At 46.8% G+C, this 24653-nt stretch overlaps 1 protein-coding gene across 1 annotated transcript in view; it reads right to left on the reverse strand.

Moving 5' to 3' along the window:
* Positions 1-24653, reverse strand: part of rab35b (RAB35, member RAS oncogene family b) — a 29347-nt gene that overhangs the window by 2810 nt on the left and 1884 nt on the right. Inside the window, exons 2-5 of the mRNA XM_080499859.1 lie at positions 14431-14481; positions 14229-14352; positions 1084-1208; positions 797-921 (exon numbers count right to left, since the gene is read on the reverse strand). Of these exons, the coding sequence (XP_080355985.1) occupies positions 797-921; positions 1084-1208; positions 14229-14352; positions 14431-14481 (425 nt within the window). The remainder of the gene's footprint in view (positions 1-796; positions 922-1083; positions 1209-14228; positions 14353-14430; positions 14482-24653) is intronic.

Genomic DNA, 24653 nt, shown 5'->3' on the forward strand with positions numbered 1-24653 from the left:
AATGCAATAAAATGTCATGATCACTAAATAATAGAGGTGATAGAAGTAATCATCATTGGCACCTTTACAGCACATTTGATATAAAGCAGCTTCTCTAAATGTGAACTGAAACTTTTGCTTTGTTGATGATGAAAAACACAATCAAGTCATTTGAGGACTGATCAGGTTCATGAGCAGGAAGTCAAACTGCTCTTTTCTTTACTCAAGACAACATGGAACAAAAGAGAACTTCTTCAAGACTCCACTGCTGACTTGTGTCCATCATTTCCTGCCTCTAACCTCTACAACTTGTGTGGAGTCGTAGCAGTTCCTGGACAATCAGAACAAGGTTTCCTCCAGAGGGTCATGACTCACAGCCCGTATGTCCTTCTAGTGTTAATGTTGAGAAAATCAAATAGCAGCGCCAACCTGTGGCCTGGTCTGAAAGCTGCTTTGTTTTCACAGTTTCTATCGTTACCGTTTAAACGGGAAGTTTCTCTGAAACAAAAACAAAGAAATGCTAAATTGCAATTGAAACGTTGCCGTGGAAACGGGGTCTTAGTCCTGAAAATAAAAGAGTTTTATTCATTAACTCCACTGACTTGAACAGTTTCTGGTTTCTTTGATGGCATTTTTGCACTAATCGGTGAAATAATTGCAGGATTGCTCCTCCCTTGAGGAATGTTTTGTCCCTTCAGGGCGTAAATCAGTACTTCTTCCAGAACATTCTCCTCCTGACCGGCTGCTCTGCATACCTGATGTGTTCTGCTAACTGGCCTGGACAAACACGTCGGCCTGCCGGGAAACAAAGGCTTACCTCTTCCACATTGATGTTCTCTTTTGCACTCGTCTCAAACAAGCTGATTCCCATCTGCTCCGCGAACTTCTGAGCGTCGGTCGTCTCCACCACCTTGGAGTTGGGGTCGTCATTCTTGTTTCCCACTGAGGGTTAGAAGAAAGAGGCAGCGTCAGGTGAGGAGCCAGCGAGTCCTCACGCTGGAGTGAAATGTAGAGTCGGTTTTTAAAGAGAGAAAGCACCGTGGTGACAAGATCTTGTTTTAGTGCTTCAATAAGAACGACCCAGAGCGCTAAAACTGCTCCCACCTAATATTCGACACACGTCGTCGCAGTTCTGGTTGATTTCATGTAACCATCGTTTGACATTGACGAAGGACTCCGCACTCGTGACATCGTATACCACTATGACCCCGTGCGTCCCTCTGTAGTATCTGCAGAGGAAGAGAGAATCACGTTAGAAAGGAACCACAGAGCAAAACACTGGTCTACCATCAGCAATAAAGTAAGAATGGTCAGAATCAGTTCAGCAGAGCCGATGACAAAACATGATACATACACAAGTCGAAATATGAAAAAAAAGTAAATTGTAAAATTTACATTAAAAATAAGTATATAATAAGAATTGTGAAAATATTGTACAATAAACAACGCTCAACAACACACAAGCCACTAGAGAGGCTTCAAACTGCAGAGCGGGAGAATCCCCACTGGAGCTGCGCTGAGCCACAACAAACAAAGAACCTTTTGTTAGGCTTCCCGTGTTTGTATGTGCGTGTACAGCCTTGTCTGAGCATGTCCCACCAACGTCCAACGACCACGGAGTAAGGCTTGGCGTCCTTCGTCCTGCAGTGAAACGCCACACCAACAGGGTGGGAACATTAATAATGAAGCTTCCAACCCTTTTCCTGGGTTCTCCTCTCAGAAGTCCTCCACTAGTGGCTGCAGACGCCATTTTTGATTTGCAGTGACGCCAAACACATGGTCACGCTCACAAAGATACAAGCGCAGGAGCTTTTAAAAGCTATGAGCAGTTTCAGATTCTAGAAAATCACCTCAGAGCAAACAAAGTCTTTCTTTCTCACTGAGATTTCTGGTGATTAGTGTGTGTGTGTGTGTGTGTGTGTGTGTGTGTGTGTGTGTGTGTGTGTGTGTGTGTGTGTGTGTGTGTGTGTGTGTGTGTGTGTGTGTGTGTGTGTGTGTGTGTGTGTGTGTGTGTGTGTGTGTGTGTGTGTGTGTGTGTGTGTAAAACGATTTCAAGTGAAAAAAAAAAATTGTGTTTTGGACGTCTGTTCACACAACAACGGATCCACTGAAAATGCAACTTTCTGAAAACAGCTGCCAAGGCAGACGTTTGTGAAAATGTTCGGGCTCTGTTGCCATGGAAATGGGCGAAAATGATCCTCCTTGAAAGGCTTGGGGCTCATCATGTGAACCACGGCTGTAGTCAATAGTTGTTCTGCACATGCACAGTCGCTGGCCAATAAGAACAATGTTTCCTCCAGAGTATCATAACTCCCAGTCCACAGTCTTCTGGAACGTGGTCGTTTTATTTTGACAGTCACCGTAATAACAATCCAACTTGGTGGTTTGTTCACGAGCATGTGTGTTTGGCCCGGAATCCACGCTCTCCTTCAAGCTCCAGAAAGCTCGACTCAAACGCCCCTAGTGGCAGCGTGGGTCATCGCAATCTCTCACTACGCCCACCTGGTGGTCACATCGAGTCATTGCACTCTCCCTCCCTGCGGTGTCCGTTCAAGATCATTACACCCACTAACCTGACCCTCCAAGTTCCGCCGCCAGCTGGTGGGGTGGGGGGGAGACGGACGCACACACACACACGAAATAATGTCTAAATTATTTATGAATTAATGCATTTTTGTTAATAAACGCCTGTTAGCTAAATTGATGGATTTCTGGTAACTATTGTGTATTTATTGTTGACAATTCACTGTTTTGTAACAGTCCGTGCTCGAATCTCACACATTCCCCGTTATTTAAGGTGGTTATATTTAAAGCAAAATATTAACTAACTTAAATAACCCTTTTTACAAACGAGACTGATATTTTGGTACTAGCTATTTCCAGTTTAGCTGGTGGTGCCCCAATTTCATTATAATTTGATAAATAAGCAGTTTATTCAAATTAATCATTTTTCATAAATAAATTATCTTCAATAATTTATTAACTTTTGAGTAATTACTCAATTCCTCTTGGAGTTGTTAATGAGTGAATGCTTACTTCCATTAACGGTATACAGGAGGATTTTCAGGAATTTTAGGAAAGAACCGCCCTCTCCACCGTTTGGAAAAAAATGCGCATGCGCAACGTTGTACCTGCTCCCGAGACGGAACGCCTACTAAAACGCCTGCGAGAGACGTGCACGAGCCCAGTTCTCCTCGTGCACGCTCTGTTTACAAGTCACAAGTCGGCATCGCTCACATAAGCTCACTTTACAAGAAGATTTGCACCAGAGGGGGTGAAACTGTGTAAAAATGTCCCAGAATAATGCGTGGGGTCGGCCACCGGCATGATGAGAACCGTGTGGAGTGAGCTGCGCGCAGGGACGAGCACGTACGACGGGCTTACGTCATATATCACCAGAATGATTGACAGTTGGGAGGACCAGTTATTTTGATGATCCACCCGGAAGAAGAAAATCCTCTACTATACCTTTAATAATCAAAATTTGTCAAAAATGACTTCCAGTGATCCATTAGTTTCAGTAATTATTACTGACAAGTAATTTAATGCCAACAACCAACCATAAATCCCAACACCTGTGTTCTCCCGTTGTTAATGTTTAGAGTGGATTGTTCTCCGCTGCACCTTGATCACTAGATCTTAAACATCCCCACCGAATTCAACACACTACATCAACATACACATTCCTTCACTTGCACATTCTTTTAGTTCATTGTCCCCTTCTTTACTTTCCTACGTGGCCTAAGAATAGTCACTTTTAGGGATACACGATAACTATCGGTAATCATCAGCCCAATTTTGGGAAAAATGACATCACACACATAAGTCAGATAATAAATAATGATAAACTCTTTACTGATGATGAGGCCTCATTATAAATAGCCAACATTGCTTTGATTTCACTCATCAGTCCTTTTGTTTGCCCTGTGACTGCTGCCTGCTGTTGTTGAGCGCAACGTCATATTGACGAGCCACCTCAAACATTTTGCCGCCATCACTGGGGTGGCCATTATTCACCATCTCTGAAAAAGACAAGGCAATTGAAGTATAAATGTTTAGCCGAAGTGCCAAGCGGGGGTAAAAAGTACAACACAACTTTGCCTCAGATGTGTGTATACAAACTATTAAAAATGTTATAAGCAGGAAGTTATCGGTTATTGGTAGGAAAAGAAAATCATCGTACATCCCTGGCTCTTTTATTCAGCTTTCATTTCAAATCCCATTAAACAGTCTCATATGGGCTTGCTGGATTTGTTCACGCAGCGTGTGGCTGCAGCAGTGACGACGATAAAACAGAAGATGAATCGTGCATGACACAGTCTGCAGTAGAGCACAGACAGGGCATTTTAATAAGTGGGAGTGCAGCCGGCGTCTGCCTCAGTCACCGTCAAACCACGCCAAGGCGGGAAAGAGGGCTGCAGTCTGTGCTGCAGGCCTTCAGACATCATCAACTCCTCCGGTGACACACACCTACACACTCACATCGGAGCTTTCCAATGTGAAATACACAGAAAACAGGCGAAAAGCAGAACACGTTACAAGAGGAGAGAAATCATGTACGATAGTCGCATTCAGGAAGTTGAACAGCAACAAGATCAGTTACCATCACTATTCATTTAAAGTCTTTGGTATTGATTTCATCATTATTTTATTCATTCTTAATGTAAAACAATGGATGTAAAGTTGCTGTGATTGTTTTTAGAACTTGACTACTGAGGTTTTACTCCAGTTTCCTCCCACAGCATCAATGAGTTCATCATTTCCAAACGACTTCTGTTATGAAAAGACGGTTTTGGATGTGCAGAGGCCAGAATTTGAGTAATTTAACCCCACTGTGCCTCATGCAGGCAGTGCAACTTCACACCAACAGTTTAGCCACATGTTTTAGCTCACAAATGTCTCATTTCATGTGCAAAATTCTTCCAAATGTCCCAACATTCATTGCAGACACTCATAAAACCTCGAACATGAACTTAAATGTGCTGGCCGCTCACTGCATGTGCTTCTTTTCTCCACCGGGAGAGTTTACTCCAAAAACGTTTGCTCAAACTATCGATTTCTTCTCAGGCCCTGTTTACACAACAACAATTTCACGTGGAAATGCAAAACTTCTGTTACTTTTTTTGTGTCAATTTACACAACAACTGTGCAACTGAAAATTCTACTTTTTGAGAACGGCTATCAAGGTGGAACTTTCCGAAAATGCTCCGTCTCTGTCGCCATGGAAACAGGTACTACAATCATCACCAAGAAGGTCTTCCAACACCAAAATCCTCCCCGTGCTCTGCTGCGAGCTGCACGCGTCAACTCAACTTCCATTCAAAGTGTCGACGGGGACGGTTGGTTGGATTTTTTCTTGCGTGACTCATACGAAGCTCGACTGAACAGCAGCACTAAGTAACTGAATTTACCTCGCAGGCTGGTATGTTCAACACATGGTGGGCAGAGGCATCTGTGTTTATACGACGTGGAACACGGGGCTCGTGATGCCACATGAAACATGACTTGATTAAGGTTGAATGCCACTGTGAGAAAATGTGCCGAGGCCGAGTCTCGGACTTAAAAGATAACACCAGTATTGCTTCACGATTTGTTTTGTGTAATCGCGTATATCCTATAATGCTCCTCTTTGCATGATTTACTGGCTCCTGGGCTTTCTGAGATGTATGTATGCAATCTATTTAGGACAAAAATCAACAAATTAAGTTCAATCCTTTCCCATGAAAGCTGTGAAAGTTGTGTTTTATGTGGATGTGAACTGGAGCTGAATGACGGCAAGCAGCAGTCCCGTTCAGCAGCACTGCAGTTTGGGACCAGGAGACTCACACAACTGTAATTAGGATATGTGGGGAATTCCACACAGTTTCAGAAAACTGCACCAACTCAGGGTTCCTACATGTTTCTATAACTTAAATTGAAGACTTTTTTAAGACAACTTGGAAGAAAATGTAATGCCCATTTCAAAGCATGTTCACGGTCAGCGTATATTGGTTCCTAATTGGAACAGGACCCATTAATGTTACTTTCTTTGCAGCTTGGACATTTGCCAGACACATTGAAACACAATACGCAGCAAAAACATCCCTCATGCTACAGGAAAACATAGACCCGAACCAATAAGATTACAAAAAGCAGCTCACGCTGGCCAATCAGAGGCTGAGTAGAGCCTGTCCCCGAGACGTGTTTGTCCAACCAGGTGCAGCACGGTACTCCAAGCCATGCTAAAGAGTTTTGGGGCCACATGCTAGCGATGCTACACACAGGGCTGTAGTCAAGTCCACCTTTATCAAGTCCAAGACAAGTCCAAGTAGGGGCTTGTCAAGTCAGAGTCACAAAAGTCCAAGTCCGAGCTCCAAGTCCAAGTCCAGATGAGATCAAGAGTAAACCTTATGACAAATAAAACATTTTCACAACCACAAAAGTAGAACACTTTAATTTTACTCAACTCACCAAAAAGAACCAGGTTCTAGTTCAGGGCCAGTTCTTAAATGAGCACCGCCAAAGATCCGGTTCTTTTTACACCGTTAACGGAGCCAAGTGAGAGCCACCTCATTATGTCACTCCAAAACATGATACTTCACTGATTTCACTAATTTAGCACTGACAGCACTCATAGAGGAACCAGGAACCAGACTGTAACGGTGGTTTGGTCCAGGAACCAGGAACCAGACTGTAACAGTGGTTTGGTCCAGGAACCAGACTGTAACGGTGGTTTGGTCCAGGAACCAGACTGTAACGGTGGTTTGGTCCAGGAACCAGACTGTAACGGTGGTTTGGACCAGGAACCAGACTGTAACGGTGGTTTGGTCCAGGAACCAGACTGTAACGGTGGTTTGGTCCAGGAACCAGACTGTAACGGTGGTTTGGTCCAGGAACCAGACTGTAACGGTGGTTTGGTCCAGGAACCAGACTGTAACGGTGGTTTGGTCCAGGAACCAGACTGTAACGGTGGTTTGGTCCAGGAACCAGACTGTAACGGTGGTTTGGTCCAGGAACCAGACTGTAACGGTGGTTTGGACCAGGAACCAGACTGTAACAGTGGTTTGGACCAGGAACCAGACTGTAACAGTGGTTTGGTCCAGGAACCAGGAACCAGACTGTAACAGTGGTTTGGAGCAGGAACCAGACTGTAACAGTGGTTTGGTCCAGGAACCAGACTGTAACCGTGGTTTGGTCCAGGAACCAGACTGTAACGGTGGTTTGGACCAGGAACCAGACTGTAACGGTGGTTTGGTCCAGGAACCAGACTGTAACGGTGGTTTGGTCCAGGAACCAGACTGTAACGGTGGTTTGGTCCAGGAACCAGACTGTAACGGTGGTTTGGACCAGGAACCAGACTGTAACGGTGGTTTGGACCAGGAACCAGACTGTAACGGTGGTTTGGTCCAGGAACCAGACTGTAACGGTGGTTTGGTCCAGGAACCAGACTGTAACAGTGGTTTGGACCAGGAACCAGACTGTAACGGTGGTTTGGACCAGGAACCAGACTGTAACGGTGGTTTGGTCCAGGAACCAGACTGTAACGGTGGTTTGGACCAGGAACCAGACTGTAACGGTGGTTTGGACCAGGAACCAGACTGTAACGGTGGTTTGGTCCAGGAACCAGACTGTAACGGTGGTTTGGTCCAGGAACCAGACTGTAACGGTGGTTTGGTCCAGGAACCAGACTGTAACGGTGGTTTGGTCCAGGAACCAGACTGTAACGGTGGTTTGGTCCAGGAACCAGACTGTAACGGTGGTTTGGTCCAGGAACCAGACTGTAACAGTGGTTTGGTCCAGGAACCAGACTGTAACGGTGGTTTGGACCAGGAACCAGACTGTAACGGTGGTTTGGTCCAGGAACCAGACTGTAACGGTGGTTTGGTCCAGGAACCAGACTGTAACGGTGGTTTGGTCCAGGAACCAGACTGTAACAGTGGTTTGGTCCAGGAACCAGACTGTAACAGTGGTTTGGACCAGGAACCAGACTGTAACGGTGGTTTGGACCAGGAACCAGACTTTAACAGTGGTTTGGTCCAGGAACCAGACTGTAACAGTGGTTTGGTCCAGGAACCAGACTGTAACGGTGGTTTGGACCAGGAACCAGACTGTAACAGTGGTTTGGACCAGGAACCAGACTGTAACAGTGGTTTGGACCAGGAACCAGACTGTAACAGTGGTTTGGTCCAGGAACCAGACTGTAACGGTGGTTTGGTCCAGGAACCAGACTGTAACAGTGGTTTGGTCCAGGAACCAGACTGTAACGGTGGTTTGGACCAGGGACCAGACTGTAACAGTGGTTTGGACCAGGAACCAGACTGTAACAGTGGTTTGGTCCAGGAACCAGACTGTAACGGTGGTTTGGACCAGGAACCAGACTGTAACGGTGGTTTGGACCAGGAACCAGACTGTAACAGTGGTTTGGACCAGGAACCAGACTGTAACGGTGGTTTGGACCAGGAACCAGACTGTAACAGTGGTTTGGACCAGGAACCAGACTGTAACGGTGGTTTGGACCAGGAACCAGACTGTAACGGTGGTTTGGACCAGGAACCAGACTGTAACAGTGGTTTGGTCCAGGAACCAGGAACCAGACTGTAACAGTGGTTTGGACCAGGAACCAGACTGTAACGGTGGTTTGGACCAGGAACCAGACTGTAACGGTGGTTTGGACCAGGAACCAGACTGTAACAGTGGTTTGGTCCAGGAACCAGGAACCAGACTGTAACAGTGGTTTGGACCAGGAACCAGACTGTAACGGTGGTTTGGTCCAGGAACCAGACTGTAACGGTGGTTTGGACCAGGAACCAGACTGTAACGGTGGTTTGGTCCAGGAACCAGACTGTAACGGTGGTTTGGTCCAGGAACCAGACTGTAACGGTGGTTTGGTCCAGGAACCAGACTGTAACGGTGGTTTGGTCCAGGAACCAGACTGTAACGGTGGTTTGGTCCAGGAACCAGACTGTAACGGTGGTTTGGTCCAGGAACCAGACTGTAACGGTGGTTTGGTCCAGGAACCAGACTGTAACGGTGGTTTGGACCAGGAACCAGACTGTAACAGTGGTTTGGACCAGGAACCAGACTGTAACAGTGGTTTGGTCCAGGAACCAGGAACCAGACTGTAACAGTGGTTTGGAGCAGGAACCAGACTGTAACAGTGGTTTGGTCCAGGAACCAGACTGTAACCGTGGTTTGGTCCAGGAACCAGACTGTAACGGTGGTTTGGACCAGGAACCAGACTGTAACGGTGGTTTGGTCCAGGAACCAGACTGTAACGGTGGTTTGGTCCAGGAACCAGACTGTAACGGTGGTTTGGTCCAGGAACCAGACTGTAACGGTGGTTTGGTCCAGGAACCAGACTGTAACGGTGGTTTGGACCAGGAACCAGACTGTAACGGTGGTTTGGACCAGGAACCAGACTGTAACGGTGGTTTGGTCCAGGAACCAGACTGTAACGGTGGTTTGGTCCAGGAACCAGACTGTAACAGTGGTTTGGACCAGGAACCAGACTTTAACAGTGGTTTGGTCCAGGAACCAGACTGTAACGGTGGTTTGGTCCAGGAACCAGACTGTAACAGTGGTTTGGTCCAGGAACCAGACTGTAACGGTGGTTTGGTCCAGGAACCAGACTGTAACGGTGGTTTGGTCCAGGAACCAGACTGTAACGGTGGTTTGGACCAGGAACCAGACTGTAACGGTGGTTTGGTCCAGGAACCAGACTGTAACGGTGGTTTGGACCAGGAACCAGACTGTAACGGTGGTTTGGACCAGGAACCAGACTGTAACGGTGGTTTGGTCCAGGAACCAGACTGTAACGGTGGTTTGGTCCAGGAACCAGACTGTAACGGTGGTTTGGTCCAGGAACCAGACTGTAACGGTGGTTTGGTCCAGGAACCAGACTGTAACGGTGGTTTGGTCCAGGAACCAGACTGTAACGGTGGTTTGGTCCAGGAACCAGACTGTAACGGTGGTTTGGTCCAGGAACCAGACTGTAACGGTGGTTTGGACCAGGAACCAGACTGTAACGGTGGTTTGGTCCAGGAACCAGACTGTAACGGTGGTTTGGTCCAGGAACCAGACTGTAACGGTGGTTTGGTCCAGGAACCAGACTGTAACAGTGGTTTGGTCCAGGAACCAGACTGTAACAGTGGTTTGGTCCAGGAACCAGACTGTAACAGTGGTTTGGACCAGGAACCAGACTGTAACGGTGGTTTGGACCAGGAACCAGACTTTAACAGTGGTTTGGTCCAGGAACCAGACTGTAACAGTGGTTTGGTCCAGGAACCAGACTGTAACGGTGGTTTGGACCAGGAACCAGACTGTAACAGTGGTTTGGACCAGGAACCAGACTGTAACAGTGGTTTGGACCAGGAACCAGACTGTAACAGTGGTTTGGTCCAGGAACCAGACTGTAACGGTGGTTTGGTCCAGGAACCAGACTGTAACAGTGGTTTGGTCCAGGAACCAGACTGTAACGGTGGTTTGGACCAGGGACCAGACTGTAACAGTGGTTTGGACCAGGAACCAGACTGTAACAGTGGTTTGGACCAGGAACCAGACTGTAACGGTGGTTTGGACCAGGAACCAGACTGTAACGGTGGTTTGGACCAGGAACCAGACTGTAACAGTGGTTTGGACCAGGAACCAGACTGTAACGGTGGTTTGGACCAGGAACCAGACTGTAACAGTGGTTTGGACCAGGAACCAGACTGTAACAGTGGTTTGGACCAGGAACCAGACTGTAACAGTGGTTTGGTCCAGGAACCAGACTGTAACAGTGGTGTGGTCCAGGAACCAGACTGTAACGGTGGTTTGGACCAGGAACCAGACTGTAACAGTGGTTTGGACCAGGAACCAGACTGTAACGGTGGTTTGGTCCAGGAACCAGACTGTAACAGTGGTTTGGACCAGGAACCAGACTGTAACAGTGGTGTGGTCCAGGAACCAGACTGTAACAGTGGTTTGGTCCAGGAACCAGACTGTAACGGTGGTTTGGTCCAGGAACCAGACTGTAACGGTGGTTTGGTCCAGGAACCAGACTGTAACAGTGGTTTGGTCCAGGAACCAGACTGTAACAGTGGTTTGGTCCAGGAACCAGACTGTAACGGTGGTTTGGTCCAGGAACCAGACTGTAACAGTGGTTTGGTCCAGGAACCAGACTGTAACGGTGGTTTGGTCCAGGAACCAGGAACCAGACTGTAACAGTGGTCTGGACCAGGAACCAGACTGTAACAGTGGTTTGGACCAGGAACCAGACTGTAACGGTGGTTTGGACCAGGAACCAGACTGTAACGGTGGTTTGGACCAGGAACCAGACTGTAACGGTGGTTTGGTCCAGGAACCAGACTGTAACAGTGGTCTGGACCAGGAACCAGGAACCAGACTGTAACAGTGGTCTGGTCCAGGAACCAGACTGTAACAGTGGTCTGGTCCAGGAACCAGGAACCAGACTGTAACAGTGGTCTGGTCCAGGAACCAGACTGTAACAGTGGTTTGGTCCAGGAACCAGACTGTAACAGTGGTTTGGTCCAGGAACCAGACTGTAACAGTGGTTTGGTCCAGGAACCAGACTGTAACGGTGGTTTGGTCCAGGAACCAGGAACCAGACTGTAACAGTGGTCTGGACCAGGAACCAGACTGTAACAGTGGTTTGGACCAGGAACCAGACTGTAACGGTGGTTTGGACCAGGAACCAGACTGTAACGGTGGTTTGGACCAGGAACCAGACTGTAACGGTGGTTTGGTCCAGGAACCAGACTGTAACAGTGGTCTGGACCAGGAACCAGGAACCAGACTGTAACAGTGGTCTGGTCCAGGAACCAGACTGTAACAGTGGTCTGGTCCAGGAACCAGGAACCAGACTGTAACAGTGGTCTGGTCCAGGAACCAGACTGTAACAGTGGTCTGGTCCAGGAACCAGGAACCAGACTGTAACAGTGGTTTGGTCCAGGAACCAGGAACCAGACTGTAACAGTGGTCTGGTCCAGGAACCAGACTGTAACAGTGGTCTGGTCCAGGAACCAGACTGTAACAGTGGTTTGGACCAGGAACCAGACTGTAACAGTGGTCTGGTCCAGGAACCAGACTGTAACAGTGGTTTGGACCAGGAACCAGACTGTAACAGTGGTCTGGTCCAGGAACCAGACTGTAACAGTGGTTTGGTCCAGGAACCAGGAACCAGACTGTAACAGTGGTCTGGTCCAGGAACCAGACTGTAACAGTGGTCTGGTCCAGGAACCAGGAACCAGACTGTAACAGTGGTCTGGTCCAGGAACCAGACTGTAACAGTGGTCTGGTCCAGGAACCAGGAACCAGACTGTAACAGTGGTTTGGTCCAGGAACCAGGAACCAGACTGTAACAGTGGTCTGGTCCAGGAACCAGACTGTAACAGTGGTCTGGTCCAGGAACCAGACTGTAACAGTGGTTTGGACCAGGAACCAGACTGTAACAGTGGTCTGGTCCAGGAACCAGACTGTAACAGTGGTCTGGTCCAGGAACCAGACTGTAACGGTGGTTTGGTCCAGGAACCAGACTGTAACGGTGGTTTGGTCCAGGAACCAGACTGTAACAGTGGTCTGGTCCAGGTCGCTCCATCTTGTCTGTCCTGAACCTCAGATTCAGACCAAAGAGACAGAAACATCGACTCGTCGCTCTATTGGTGTTTTTTCACCAATATCTTAAACTCCCATCCATTAAAGATATCTGCAATGACAATTGTAGATAACTATAATTACGTTTTAATATGTCAGAATGACAGTACAGAGATCTTGAACTGGAATTACGTCTCGTCAGAATTGAATTGTAGATAGCTCTAACTTGTATTCTGACACGTCAAACTGGAAATACAGATATCTGGAAACAGAGTTTTGACGAGTAGAAATGACCTTGCAGATGTCTGGCATTGTCTAACTAAAGTGGCCTTTCTCCTTCCCGGCTCGCTCCTCCAAGCCGCTGCACCTCCCCTGTCCTGCTTTCTCATTACAGTATAAATAACAACACTAGACTGTGGTTCTCAACTGAACGCCAACGCCACTGTTTTACTGTGTGAAAAGTTACAGAGTCGTAAAAGCAGAATGGTCTTTTTCCTGCGTCTGCTCGCTGGAGGCTGCTGTGAGAAAAAGAACCAAATCACTGTATCTCATGGCTTTTCTTCTGACACCCCTGAGTGGGGGCGTCTCCTATTACAATTTCTATTGCTTTAATACCTTTTGAAATGCAAACCCCCTAATGGGGGGGGGGGGGGGGGGTTCTTCTGTCCCTATATGAATCAGTGTGTGTGTGTTGATGCCCATGTGTGAAAACAAATTGTTGTAGCAGTATTGTGCGTCCTGTGCATGCAATTACTTCTTCATAACCATGTTAACGATGACTGCAACCGCCATTTGAGAGGCTGGTGGACTGTTGGCTGCAGCGGCTTCAAAGGCCCAGCCAGAGAAAGGAGAAAGTCCCTTTAAATTAGAAAATCTAAAAATCTGCAATGTCATTTCGACTAGTCAAATCTGTTTCCAGATATCTGTAATTCCAGTTTGACGTGTCAGAATACAAGTTAGAGCTATCTACAATTCAATTCTGACGAGACGCAATTCCAGTTCAAGATCTCTGTACTGTCATTCTGACACAAAGATGTAATTAAAGATATCTACAATTGCCATTACAGATATCTTTAATGGACGGAGTTCGAGATATCCTGTATGTTGATTTGAAATTGTGACTAGTCACAATGGAATTGTATACATCAGGATCTCGCATTGTGGATATTCGTACTTGAATTCATGATATCTGTAATCACGTGCCCCATACAAATGACGTCATTCCTACATTGTCGATATCTGAAATGTTCATTTTGACTGCCTCGCGCGCTCTCGTTTTCAAGCCGCCGGAGTGGAGGAGGAAGAGGAGGAAGAGGAGGAAGAGGAGCAGGTTCAGCAGCGACTGCAGCACACATGGTGCCTTCGGACAATTTTTATCTCCAGTTGTGTCGACTATTCGCAGCAGCTCTACAAAATTTAAGACCTATAATATCAAATTGAACACCTTTTTAAGACTTTTTAAGGTATTAAATGCAGATGCGTAAATTCAATACTTTTAAGACTTTTTAAGACCGCGGGTCTTAAAAAGTCCCTGCACCTCTGTTTGAAACACCTGCTTCCTCAAATCATTTCTAATTCGAAGACCACAAAGACCCTGTCTGGATTTCAGATATTGTTGAAACTGAAACCGTTTCAGCTGAAACCCCCAACGTGGAAGCTAGCATCTGCACGTGACTTACGTGGAGGTGATGGTGCGAAAGCGCTCTTGCCCCGCCGTGTCCCAGATCTGTAGCTTCACCTTCTCCCCATTGATCTCCACTGTTCGGATCTTGAAGTCCACACCAATCGTGGTGATATAGCTACCTGAGAAATCAAAATAACAGATGTTATCAACGCCAGTTAACATGCAGAGTGCTAAAATGATTAGTCATAGCCACAAACCTGAAAATGTGTTGTCTGCAAATCGCAGGAGGAGACTGCTCTTGCCCACTCCTGAAGAAGAAACACAAGCACAGAAGGAGGTTTACAGTACAGTATCACAATAAAAGCATCTTGAACAGAATAATTTGACTTCTCAACAATACACGAGACTGGTAAGGTCTGGAAGGAGTGGTCCACCACTTTGTGGGTTTGCACGTGTAATTCTTGGCGTGACGTCAGCCTGCACAGTCCCACTGATCCTAGTGTACCTAAGGATTGTGTATTTTGACACACAATGTCTGAAAGCTAAAAAAAAAAAAAAAAAAAAAAAAAGAGGAGACTGAACAAATATAGCAGGTTTCTAAAAATATTTGTTTAAAAATGGTTTTCAGAGGAGATAACGGATGGAAAGTGGACAGCTTGTAAAGACGGTGGAGAACACGTGGTTGGCTTGAAAGGGTTTGGCACCTCGTCTTCGACGGATCCGTTATCAGGGAACAACTGGAGGTCAGGAAGTGACTCTGCTTCACAGCCTGGGGTGGAGACTCAACCTGCAAGCCTGTTATGTGGGCCACCTATTGTGTTGGACTGGTCCTGGACATGTACAGCCTCTCAGGTTCCTGCAATCTCCACATTGCTGCAGAGTTCTGTTCACCCAAACCATGATAAAAGCTTCAAGAGGAGGAGGGAGAAGGTCAGCTTCAGCAGGCCCCGCCTCCCAGCCAAATGCACCAGAACCACCCAGAGATTCAGCAATAAAGCGCATCTTTCCCCGAATATCCTCAGTGCAGCAGAGCAGACAGGCGAGCCTCCAGGCTGCAGCTGTCGGACACTGGCTCCTGTGTGTGGGAGGCGGCCGAGTCTTCGCTGCGCTGCCTTGTTGTCCTCCGCTGTGGGGGGAGCAGGCGATGGGGCGGTGCCAGGATTGGGAGGGGGATTCATCAATGGACGCAAAGATCCCAGCTCACAAAGACGGCCAGCAGCATTAAAGAGGCACAACTTACACCTTCATATGAAAGGGAGCACGTGTGCAGACGTCTATAATGTGCTGCGACTGCTGGCTTGTTTATTGAACGTTCATCTAAGTTTTATTCATCTAATCAGTCGGAGGCTTCGTCCAAAATGAAAGCTCGTTACAGCGTTTAAAATGTACTCAGTCAAAAGTAAACGTAAATAAAAGTGCAAGGTACTCCTGAATTGTACACAGCAATAGTTACTTTTCTATCATAATAATTTGCATTGTTAAGCTTCATTTGAATCTAAATTTGAGATCTAAATTTAAAAGCTACATCTGGAGTACATTTCTCAAAGAAAATAAAAAAAAAAAACTACGGTGTCATCTTTAGTTTTTCAATAAAATAGGAACAAAGCTGGAAATATGGATCTTAAATGTAGTAAAGTATGTTACATAGTGTAAATTGTATGTGACTATGAAACACACTTGAACACAAGTACAAACACCAAAAGCCAAAGTACTTAATTACGGTAACGTGTTCCAGTCATCCTGGAAAGTAAGTGACACATCAGTAGCTGCTCACCACTTTGTTTGTCCCGCTTCACTATAATTAGACCAGCTTCAAGTCCACGCAGCAGAATTTCCCCTGGTTCAAGCAGCTTGGAGCGACACGCCAGGAAACCCAACAACTAAATCTGCAGCAACGACGAGGTTGATACCCATTTGTGCACTAGACACCTTCAAACAATATTCTCACATGCACACGCCAGTAACACGACTCTTGTACACAAAGCCACATCAATATGACCGCAGTCACACTGTGGTTGCCATGGATACCGGCTTTTTGCAGTGACAAAGAACATGATTTGTGCTCGAAATGTGCAAAATACAGTTGTCCCTCAGTTTAACACGGTTAATCTTTCACAGCCTCACTGTGTGGTGGATTTTTTTGTATACAATTTTCATGCTAATTTTTTGTTTTTTACAGCGTTTTTACAGTGTTCAGTGTCCTGGTTGGCTAAGGGAGGAACTGCGCAGTGTGTTCTGCGGCATCCTGGTTGGCTAAGGGACTACAGACCCTTGTTAATCAATCTCCTCCGTGCGGTGTCTCCTGAATGTGTTCGGCTTGCCAAATTTACATTAATGTCTGATCACTAGCAGTGTGACTCCCCGACAAACCCATCAATGTCGATGAAACGTTCTGCACCAATAAAGGCACCGGCAGTTGCAGCAAAAAGGCGGAGGAAGATGCACAAAAACTTGGACTTCTGGAAATGCTGAAGGAAGGTAGAAGTTGCACTGCTGTAGGGCACCATTACATAATAAATTAATCTTTGGTTCGTTACATTAAGAAGAAGGAACATAACATAAGGACAACAGCAGCAGTAAGTTTTAACAAGGATGCAAAAATGGTTGCAACTGTCCACAGCAAGAGCATCGTAAGGATGGAGTCTGCTTTAGCCTTGTGGATCAGTGACAGCAGGAAAAAGAACATTAAGCTGGATACCAACATCATCCGCACAAAAGCTAAAAAGCTTTATGAAACCTTTGCTGCCAGCGGTGACATTCAGGACAGCGAGGAGGAGAAGGATGCGGAGACCAGGGCATCGACGAGTATTTTTCACGCAGTACCAAGCCCGTCTATAGCCAGCAAGGGCCGGGTTGACAAAGCATTTCAGAAATGCTTTGAACTTAAAACTGCACGGACAGGCTGCCTTTGTGGATACGACTGGAGTAGAGGCATACGTGAACAACAAATTTAAAGTGATCATCGAGGAAAGGGGATACAAGTTTTTAATATGGACGAGACAGGCTTATTTTGGAAACGAATGCCCTCTCGCACCTTTATAATGCAAGACGAAGCCAAAGCCCCAGGATTTAAGGCCCAAAAAGACCGTGTGACTCTGGTTATGTGTGTAAATGCTGCGGGCTTTATGATACAACCAGGGCTTATTCATAAGTCAAAAAATCCTCGAGCCCTAAAAAAAAACCAGAATGCGTTGCCCGTTTAATGGATGCACGACGCAAAGGCTTTATGACAAAAGTGCTCAATCGGGATTGGTTGAAACAGTGATTCATCCTGGAGGTCAAGCGTTATTTGAGAGGAGAAGGACTGGACTTTAAAGTGCTTCTGCTTGGAGACAACGCTGAGGATTTGTCGTGCAAATCAATTTTCTGCCGCCAAACATCTTCATTGCTGATTCAGCCCATGGACCGAGGCAGCATCCGCACTGTCAAGGCTCTATACGATCAACACCCTGCAACATCTTGTTGAAGCTGTGGACTTGGATCAAGACTTCTCACTAAAGGCCTACTGGTGGGGATACGCCATTGCGTCATGTATGCAAAATATTCAGAGGGCCATTCATCGGGAGAAGAAAACTGAAACTTAAAATGCCTGCTGGAAAAAAACTGTGGCCAGAGGCAGTGCACAAACCTACTGGATGCTCTCTGGATGAGATCCACACCCTGCGGTAGGTACAGCAGTGAATCTGGCTAAACAGCTTGGCGGAGATGAGTCTAATGATACGACTGCTGCTGACATTAACGCCCTGATTGGTGCCCACTGACAACCGCTGACTGATGAAGACCTGGCAGAGATGACGAAGCCACCAAGCGAGGATGAGGGAGAAGAGGAAGAAGAGGACACAAGTGCTGATAAAGACGAGGATGATGGACTAACACTTGATCGCTTGGCAACCACTTCAGTGAATTTCTTATGTGTCCGACTCATAGGTTGATCATTAAAATGTAATTTGTTAAACACTGTCAAATTTAACTTTGACAGTGTTTAAAACAGGAGAGAAATGTGAGAAAATGTTCATTCCTATCTGACAAAAGTGTATAAAGTGTGTGGTGAGGGGTTTTACAGCCTTAAAACATAAAATTAAACTAACTACTTTACGGATTTCAAGTGTTGCAGGTTATTTTTACAACCACTGTATATAAATCATACAGATACTTGATGAATAATAACTAGAATCACAGGGAATTTGGACGATCCAGCACATGAAAGGGTTCGAGCAGGGGTCGGTAACCCACGGCTCTTCAGCCCCTCTGCTACGGCTCCTTGGGCCTCGGTCCCACTGCAGTTCATCCCGGAGTGGGGCGGGACGGTAAAGCAAAGTGCCTCCAGACCAACTGTGTTGGTTGGTCCCACTACAGAGAGTGGTCAAATGTAGGCTGGTTGTGAACGATGCAGCGATGTACGGTCATTACGCAACAATAATGGCACGAAGAACGTGGAATTGCGGCCGCAGGTCACGGCAGCTCCGGGCTCCACAGCTCAGCGGTGGTCTGGAGGCGGGAGCTTCCTGTATCTTTGACACAGGAATATCGCAGTGTTGTGGAGCGCCGACAGTAACAGGAGGGTTTATTGCGGACTTGTTGGGACGCAATAGTGAGTCGCACAACAAATAAATTACATTAAAAGCCCCACCACTCACTATCATGGTTCCAAAATTCCAGAACACCATTTTAATAACGTGTAGCGATAAAGGAGCTGATAGCTGCAATGCTTTGTGGGAGTTTCTAGCCATTTTGTTTGAGATGTCATTATTGGGGATTATATTACATTAGGTTTGTAGTGTTGGTAATGACTGTGTTGTGTTTTTGTTGCTTAGTTCATCTCGTTTAGTTTATTTATTGTAAGTTGGCAACCAGGAGTGAAGAAGGTTTTGTGTGTAGTGTACTCCTGCCCTGGTGTTCCTGTTGGTGTGAGTGTCAAAATAAAAAAGACTTTTGCGCACGGCTGGTGTAAAGCGTTAGCTTTATCGCCAACGTGCTTCTTTGACATTGCTCTCCATAATTTTATGGCGACATTATGAGGCGCTGTTTCTGTGCGCGGCTCCCAGAGTGTTGTGTTCAGTGGGAGTTGGGACCAAATGGCTCTTTGAGCATTAAAGTCCTAGTGAAACGAAAATTCGACCTCCAAAACACTCTGGCTATCGCTTCTAGGGACAGTTTTATGCTAACTGGCTGAAGGGTAAAATGTTAAAACGCGGCAATCTGTGAGAAAATAGCCGATAAACAGCTATTTCCTCTGCTGGGCAGACTTTCTGACAATAACAGAGTGACGTCACGAGTTGTGCACCCGCCCAAGTTGTGTTTACATTATGGAGGATCAGATTTTTGACGACGAAGAGGCTGAATTTAACCATATTTCATCATCATCATCATTTCAAATCCAGTGATTGATGACGACACAGAAGGTCGTTCTGCCGTCGGTGACCCCGTCTGGGGTGTTTGAGGAAGCAGAAGACGCTTCGTCCTCCATTCGTCCTCGTCTCCTCGCCTCAGCAGCCGCCAGTTTTCACCTTTGAGGCTTTGAGGCTCCTGACTTATGGCAGAACGACCAGCTTCCTGGATCCAACACGCCGAAGCGCTTTTCCGACTGCGGAATCACCGAAGATGAGTCCAGGTATTACTTGATTGTCTACTAGCCGCGCAAGCTAACGGCTAGCCGTGCAAGCTAATGGCTAGCCACGCAAGCTAAAGGATAGCGGCTCCCGCTGCCTGTGCTCCTTTTCTCCTCTCTGGTCTCTTCCAAGCTCAATCTTTTGTCAAGCCTCATAAAACGCCGACTATACCTTCAAAACACTGTAAAAACTTGGATATTTAAGAGGAAACAAGCCGATATAAACACAACAGATGGAGATCTGCACAACTCTTGACGTCACGCTCACGAAGAAGGATTCCCCCGACTTCCTCGGCTGGAGATTCAAAATTCAAATAACTTTGTTATGCAACAACAGTGGTGGAGCAGAGTCGGAGGAACCTTGCAAGTAGTAGACCAACTATCGTTTTTTGCAAAGTGGTGTGTTACATTTCACTCGGCCTTTAAGGTTGCGGAGTGGGTTAGGGCGTGGAACATGTGTCACCTACAAAGGTAAGAGTTTTACATGTTGTGATATTAGAAAATTTATTAACTTTGCAAAAAATAATTTCTTTGGTTGTATTAGGATCATGCCACTGCAAGAAAGATTGTCTCAAGTCTTGGTGTTAAAGAATAACCCTTCACAAGCCCCATTTACACGACAATGTTTCAAGTGAAAACCTCAGTTTTATAGTTCATAAAAGTTTCACGTTTTCACGGCAACGTTCTGAAAGCAATGTCTGTTTAGACCAAAACTGCAGAAACAATGTAGTTGGCATGCGGCCCATGAGTTGGCGCTGCTGGTTGTTTTGGTAATGAAACCACTCACCGAGGACCTACGCAATACGCATACATTTTTTTTCAAAGATGTTATTTGAACAACATTCCGACATTGTGATGTACTCGCATTCAAAATTTGTTTTTTATGGCACTGCCACATATACGGTGAGAAAATTGTGTGTGTGTGTGTCCTTTTCAGTAGCACTACCAGTGGTCGAATGGTTGAGCTGCCGTCTCTTTTTTTCCTTCCCTTGTCCTGTTCGGCAGCTTGGGCAGACAATGTGATGTGATTGAGAGCTTCTGATGTCAGAACAGATTTTGCTCTGGCAACAGGAAGAGACCAAGGCTGTGTCTCATTTCTCCCCCTTAACCCTTCATCTTACCCCTTAACCCTTCATCTTACCCCTTCCCCTTTGAAATGCGCGTTCACGAGAGTCTGAGGGGTGTCCCATTTCACTACTGTGCAGAGGCGGAGGGGTGAGGTGAAGGGCTATTCACCCCTCGAAACGGAGCTTGTACAGATGCACACTTTAAACAGAGGGGTAGGAGGACATGGCACCGAAGGACTCGCATTTCACATATATACGCTTCTAAAGTTATATAACCCTGTTGTGTTTTATACTCGAAAGAACGGCAGTAGCACTGCTGTCTGTCGCTTCCGTGTGTATTTGTTTCGTAGAGACCGTGTTTATAACATTTTATTATTACATTGCATAGTTCCAAAGTCTTCTAATATGGGTGTTTTGAAAACAGGGACCCAGAGCAAACAAGGAAGCTCCTCCGCTTTCACATGGTGAATGAGGAAATATTTCCAAATAGTCCAAATACAAGAACATGACTTTCTAAATTAAACCAGCCTGAGCAGCTCTATCTAGATCAGGGGTGAGCAATCCTGGTCCTGGAGAGCCGCAGCCCTGCAGGTTTTAGATGTCTCCTCACTTCAATACAGCAATTAGTGGCTCCTTGTCAAGCTTTCTGCAAAGCCTCATCATGATAACAGGTGTGTTTGAGCAGGGAAACATCTAAAACGTGCAGGACTGCGGCTCTCGAGGACCAGGGTTGCCCACCCCTGATCTAGACAGTAACATGATTTTCAAGCAAGAGCATAAATTAGCAGGGAGGCAATACAACAACACTCATTGATGAGGAGTGGAAGTGTGTGTGTGTGTGGTTTGTCCACTGGGTGTGGTTGGAACTGTTGTGGGGGGGCTGCAGCACTACCCCAGGGCCCAAGGCCACCAGGGCTGGACGCCGTCACCTTGACCCAGACCCGGAGAGGCTACCCCCCCCACCAATGCAACCGCGAATAGGGAGGGAGAGCCACAACCCAGTCCCCCGAGAGTGCCATGCCTGAGCGAGCGTGCTTCCCATACTCCAGCCGCACTCGCGGGAGGTGCTGGGGGGAGCCCCCCCACCCTGAGGGATGTTGGGTGCATGTAGAGGTGTGTATTTGTGTTTTGCAGAGGTGGATGCAATGTGTGTGTCTAGGGTGCAAGGACCCGGGCGTTCTACCGCTGCCGAGTGGCAGAACCCCGAAAGCCAAGAGCTGCCATCTCTGAATCAGCCATGTTTTTACTATATTGTTCGGTTTTTACTATACTATTCTTACTTTGTCATACCGCTTTTACTTGATCATACTACTGTTACTGACTGGTTGTCACCAACAAAGTTTTGTTGTTTTATTACAATGACAGTAAAGTTCCTTATATTCCTAATTTTACAGGCACACTGCTCGCTTGACCAGTGTGCTTGAGGGAGTGAGCGTGCTGTGCCGAGCAGATCCAGCAAGAAGCTGTACATAAAAGCAAGTGGTCAATAAAAGCTACAAGTGTTCATCTCAGAAACTGAGTTCCATATCCTGTTTTCTTCTGGCTGTCAGGTGAGGGAGTTAACCCTGAAGCTGAGGACAGCCTCGCCCTGCAATAGAAGTTGGTCTCCCCTGCGTCTTCCGACCATGGTCTGGAGACTGGTGCAGGGAGGGTTAACACTTTGTCATGAATTGAGAACTAACATTTAACAAAAGTGCTTTCAATAAAACTTAGTCAGAAACTGCAGGGTTTCCTTTACATTCATTGAGGAGTGGCGGACCACCCGGGGTGGGGGAGGGGCTTTGAGCAAACTGTGCCCCTCACCGGCTGCCACACTTTGCAGTGAAGTGTCGTAAACCGTGCGCTGCCGTAAAGCTTTACGAGTATGAGGACTCGTGTCTGGTACCGAACTGTTACTGGTATCGGTGCATCCCTTTCAAAAAGTTGCATTTTCAGTGGCTCCGAGCACGGTTGTCGTTTCACACACACAAAGAATGAAACAAGTTTGGAGTTTTCACTTGACATTGTTGATGTGTAAACAGGCCGTCACTCCTATCACCTGTAAACACTCGTCTCCTGTTGAGGGGACAAGGTCATACAGGATCCATGACGAGATGGCTAAATGTTGACCGATTCATTCCTGTACAGTGGTGCTGCTCCACCGTCACACAGCGGTCTGCCCAGAGTTGTGAAGACCGGGTCAGCCAGCAGCTCCCCTCACTGGTGAAGCTTTAAAGGAGATGCAGGAAGTTAGGTAGAAGTGCTCTCAAAAAACCAGTGTGGTTTTCAATACGTTTATCGACAACATGACGGCATGGGAGCACGTAGAATATTGGCAGTTATTCACTCCACAAGAGCCACTAAATCTGATGTCATTATGGATTTTCCAGAAGTAACCGCTCCAGAGGTGGCTACTTTTCGGCCACCTTTCTGTTGGGGGTCTCAGGACAAAAGATGGGGTCCGTTTGAGCAGCCGAGTGCTGATTGGTCACTGATTTAAGACACCCCCTCAATATTTTAATATGTCGGCTGTATGAATCCTCTGTTAACATTTTCAGTTTTGCACTGGTCGGTTTTTTTTTTGCTGCGCAGCCTTCATGTTGATCCCGAAAGAGCAGATGCGAGGCAGGGATAGAAACCAGAAGTCAAGAGCAGACACTACAGCCATAACCGCTGCACTGCCCAGTCTGCTGGTCGCGTCGCTGGGCCGCCACGTGTCCACACACACTGGCCGGCCCCGGAGCTCCGGTTCCCCCACGCTGGAGCTCCACAACCCGCCGGGGTGTGTGAAGTGACGCAACGCGACAATCAAACTCGGACTGCGTTTACACACGGTGCACTGGGACACCGGAGCTGCTCCGGGTCCCGGTGTCCGTCTTCACATGGCGTCTGCGATCTCTCCCCCAACGCGGAAGTTGCGTCTGTCACAACAAGCAGCCGACCGGAGCATTCTCCGGTGGACCGAGCCGGGGACAGCCAGCGTTCACTCTCTCGGAACCAACATGGAAGTTGCAGCTGCAGCTCTGTGGCTGCGGGGGGGGAAAAAGTCAAGTAAACAACTAGTGCAAAGTGGAGGATGTAAACAACAACAACAACAGAGGATTCACAAGGTCCAGGTCAGCTGCTGCAACCTCATATCTGCAGAACTCTAAACCCCGCCTATATTTTACCGTACTTTCTGCGGAGGAAACGCACCAGATTGAACTCCGGTTACACTTTGAATTACTGCTCTGCACCGCTCCTTTCCATCTCTGCACTCTGTGTGGTGGAAGCAGGGCTCAACACAGCTAGCCTCTGCACAGGTTGTACAGCATCTCCACAAGCCATCTGATGACACCACCCACACACATCTTTACTTGTTTTGACTCATGCTGTATCATATATGACCTACATCAAAAACACATTAGGACCAGCTGCTTTTCTGCTCAGAAACAAGTTCATACACACATTTATGGTACAGACATCCTCTTCACAGGTTTAGTCTGAAACACTTCTGACAGTCACACACTCATTCCCGCCACACATCACGACCTCTGTGTGAGAAAGGCGTCCAGATGAATGGACTGTCCATCTTACATTGGGAAAAGACCTGCTCAACTCTGCAACAGTTTCCAGCCAGCGCGCCATCAGAAGTCAAACTTGTCTCTGGATCAACGCATGTTATAAGAGATGACTTATGCATAAAACGAGCTGTGGGATCTCCGCTCAAACCCACAAGTACACAGAACACCACGACAATCTCAAGTAAAACTGGCAGTGAGAACTCTGGCAACATTATCACTGCCTCAAGCTTCAAGTTCACAAGCACTTAGATCTACAAATACTA

This window comes from Blennius ocellaris, assembly GCF_963422515.1.
Source record: "Blennius ocellaris genome assembly, chromosome: 7".
NCBI classification, from domain to species: Eukaryota; Metazoa; Chordata; class Actinopteri; order Blenniiformes; family Blenniidae; genus Blennius; species Blennius ocellaris.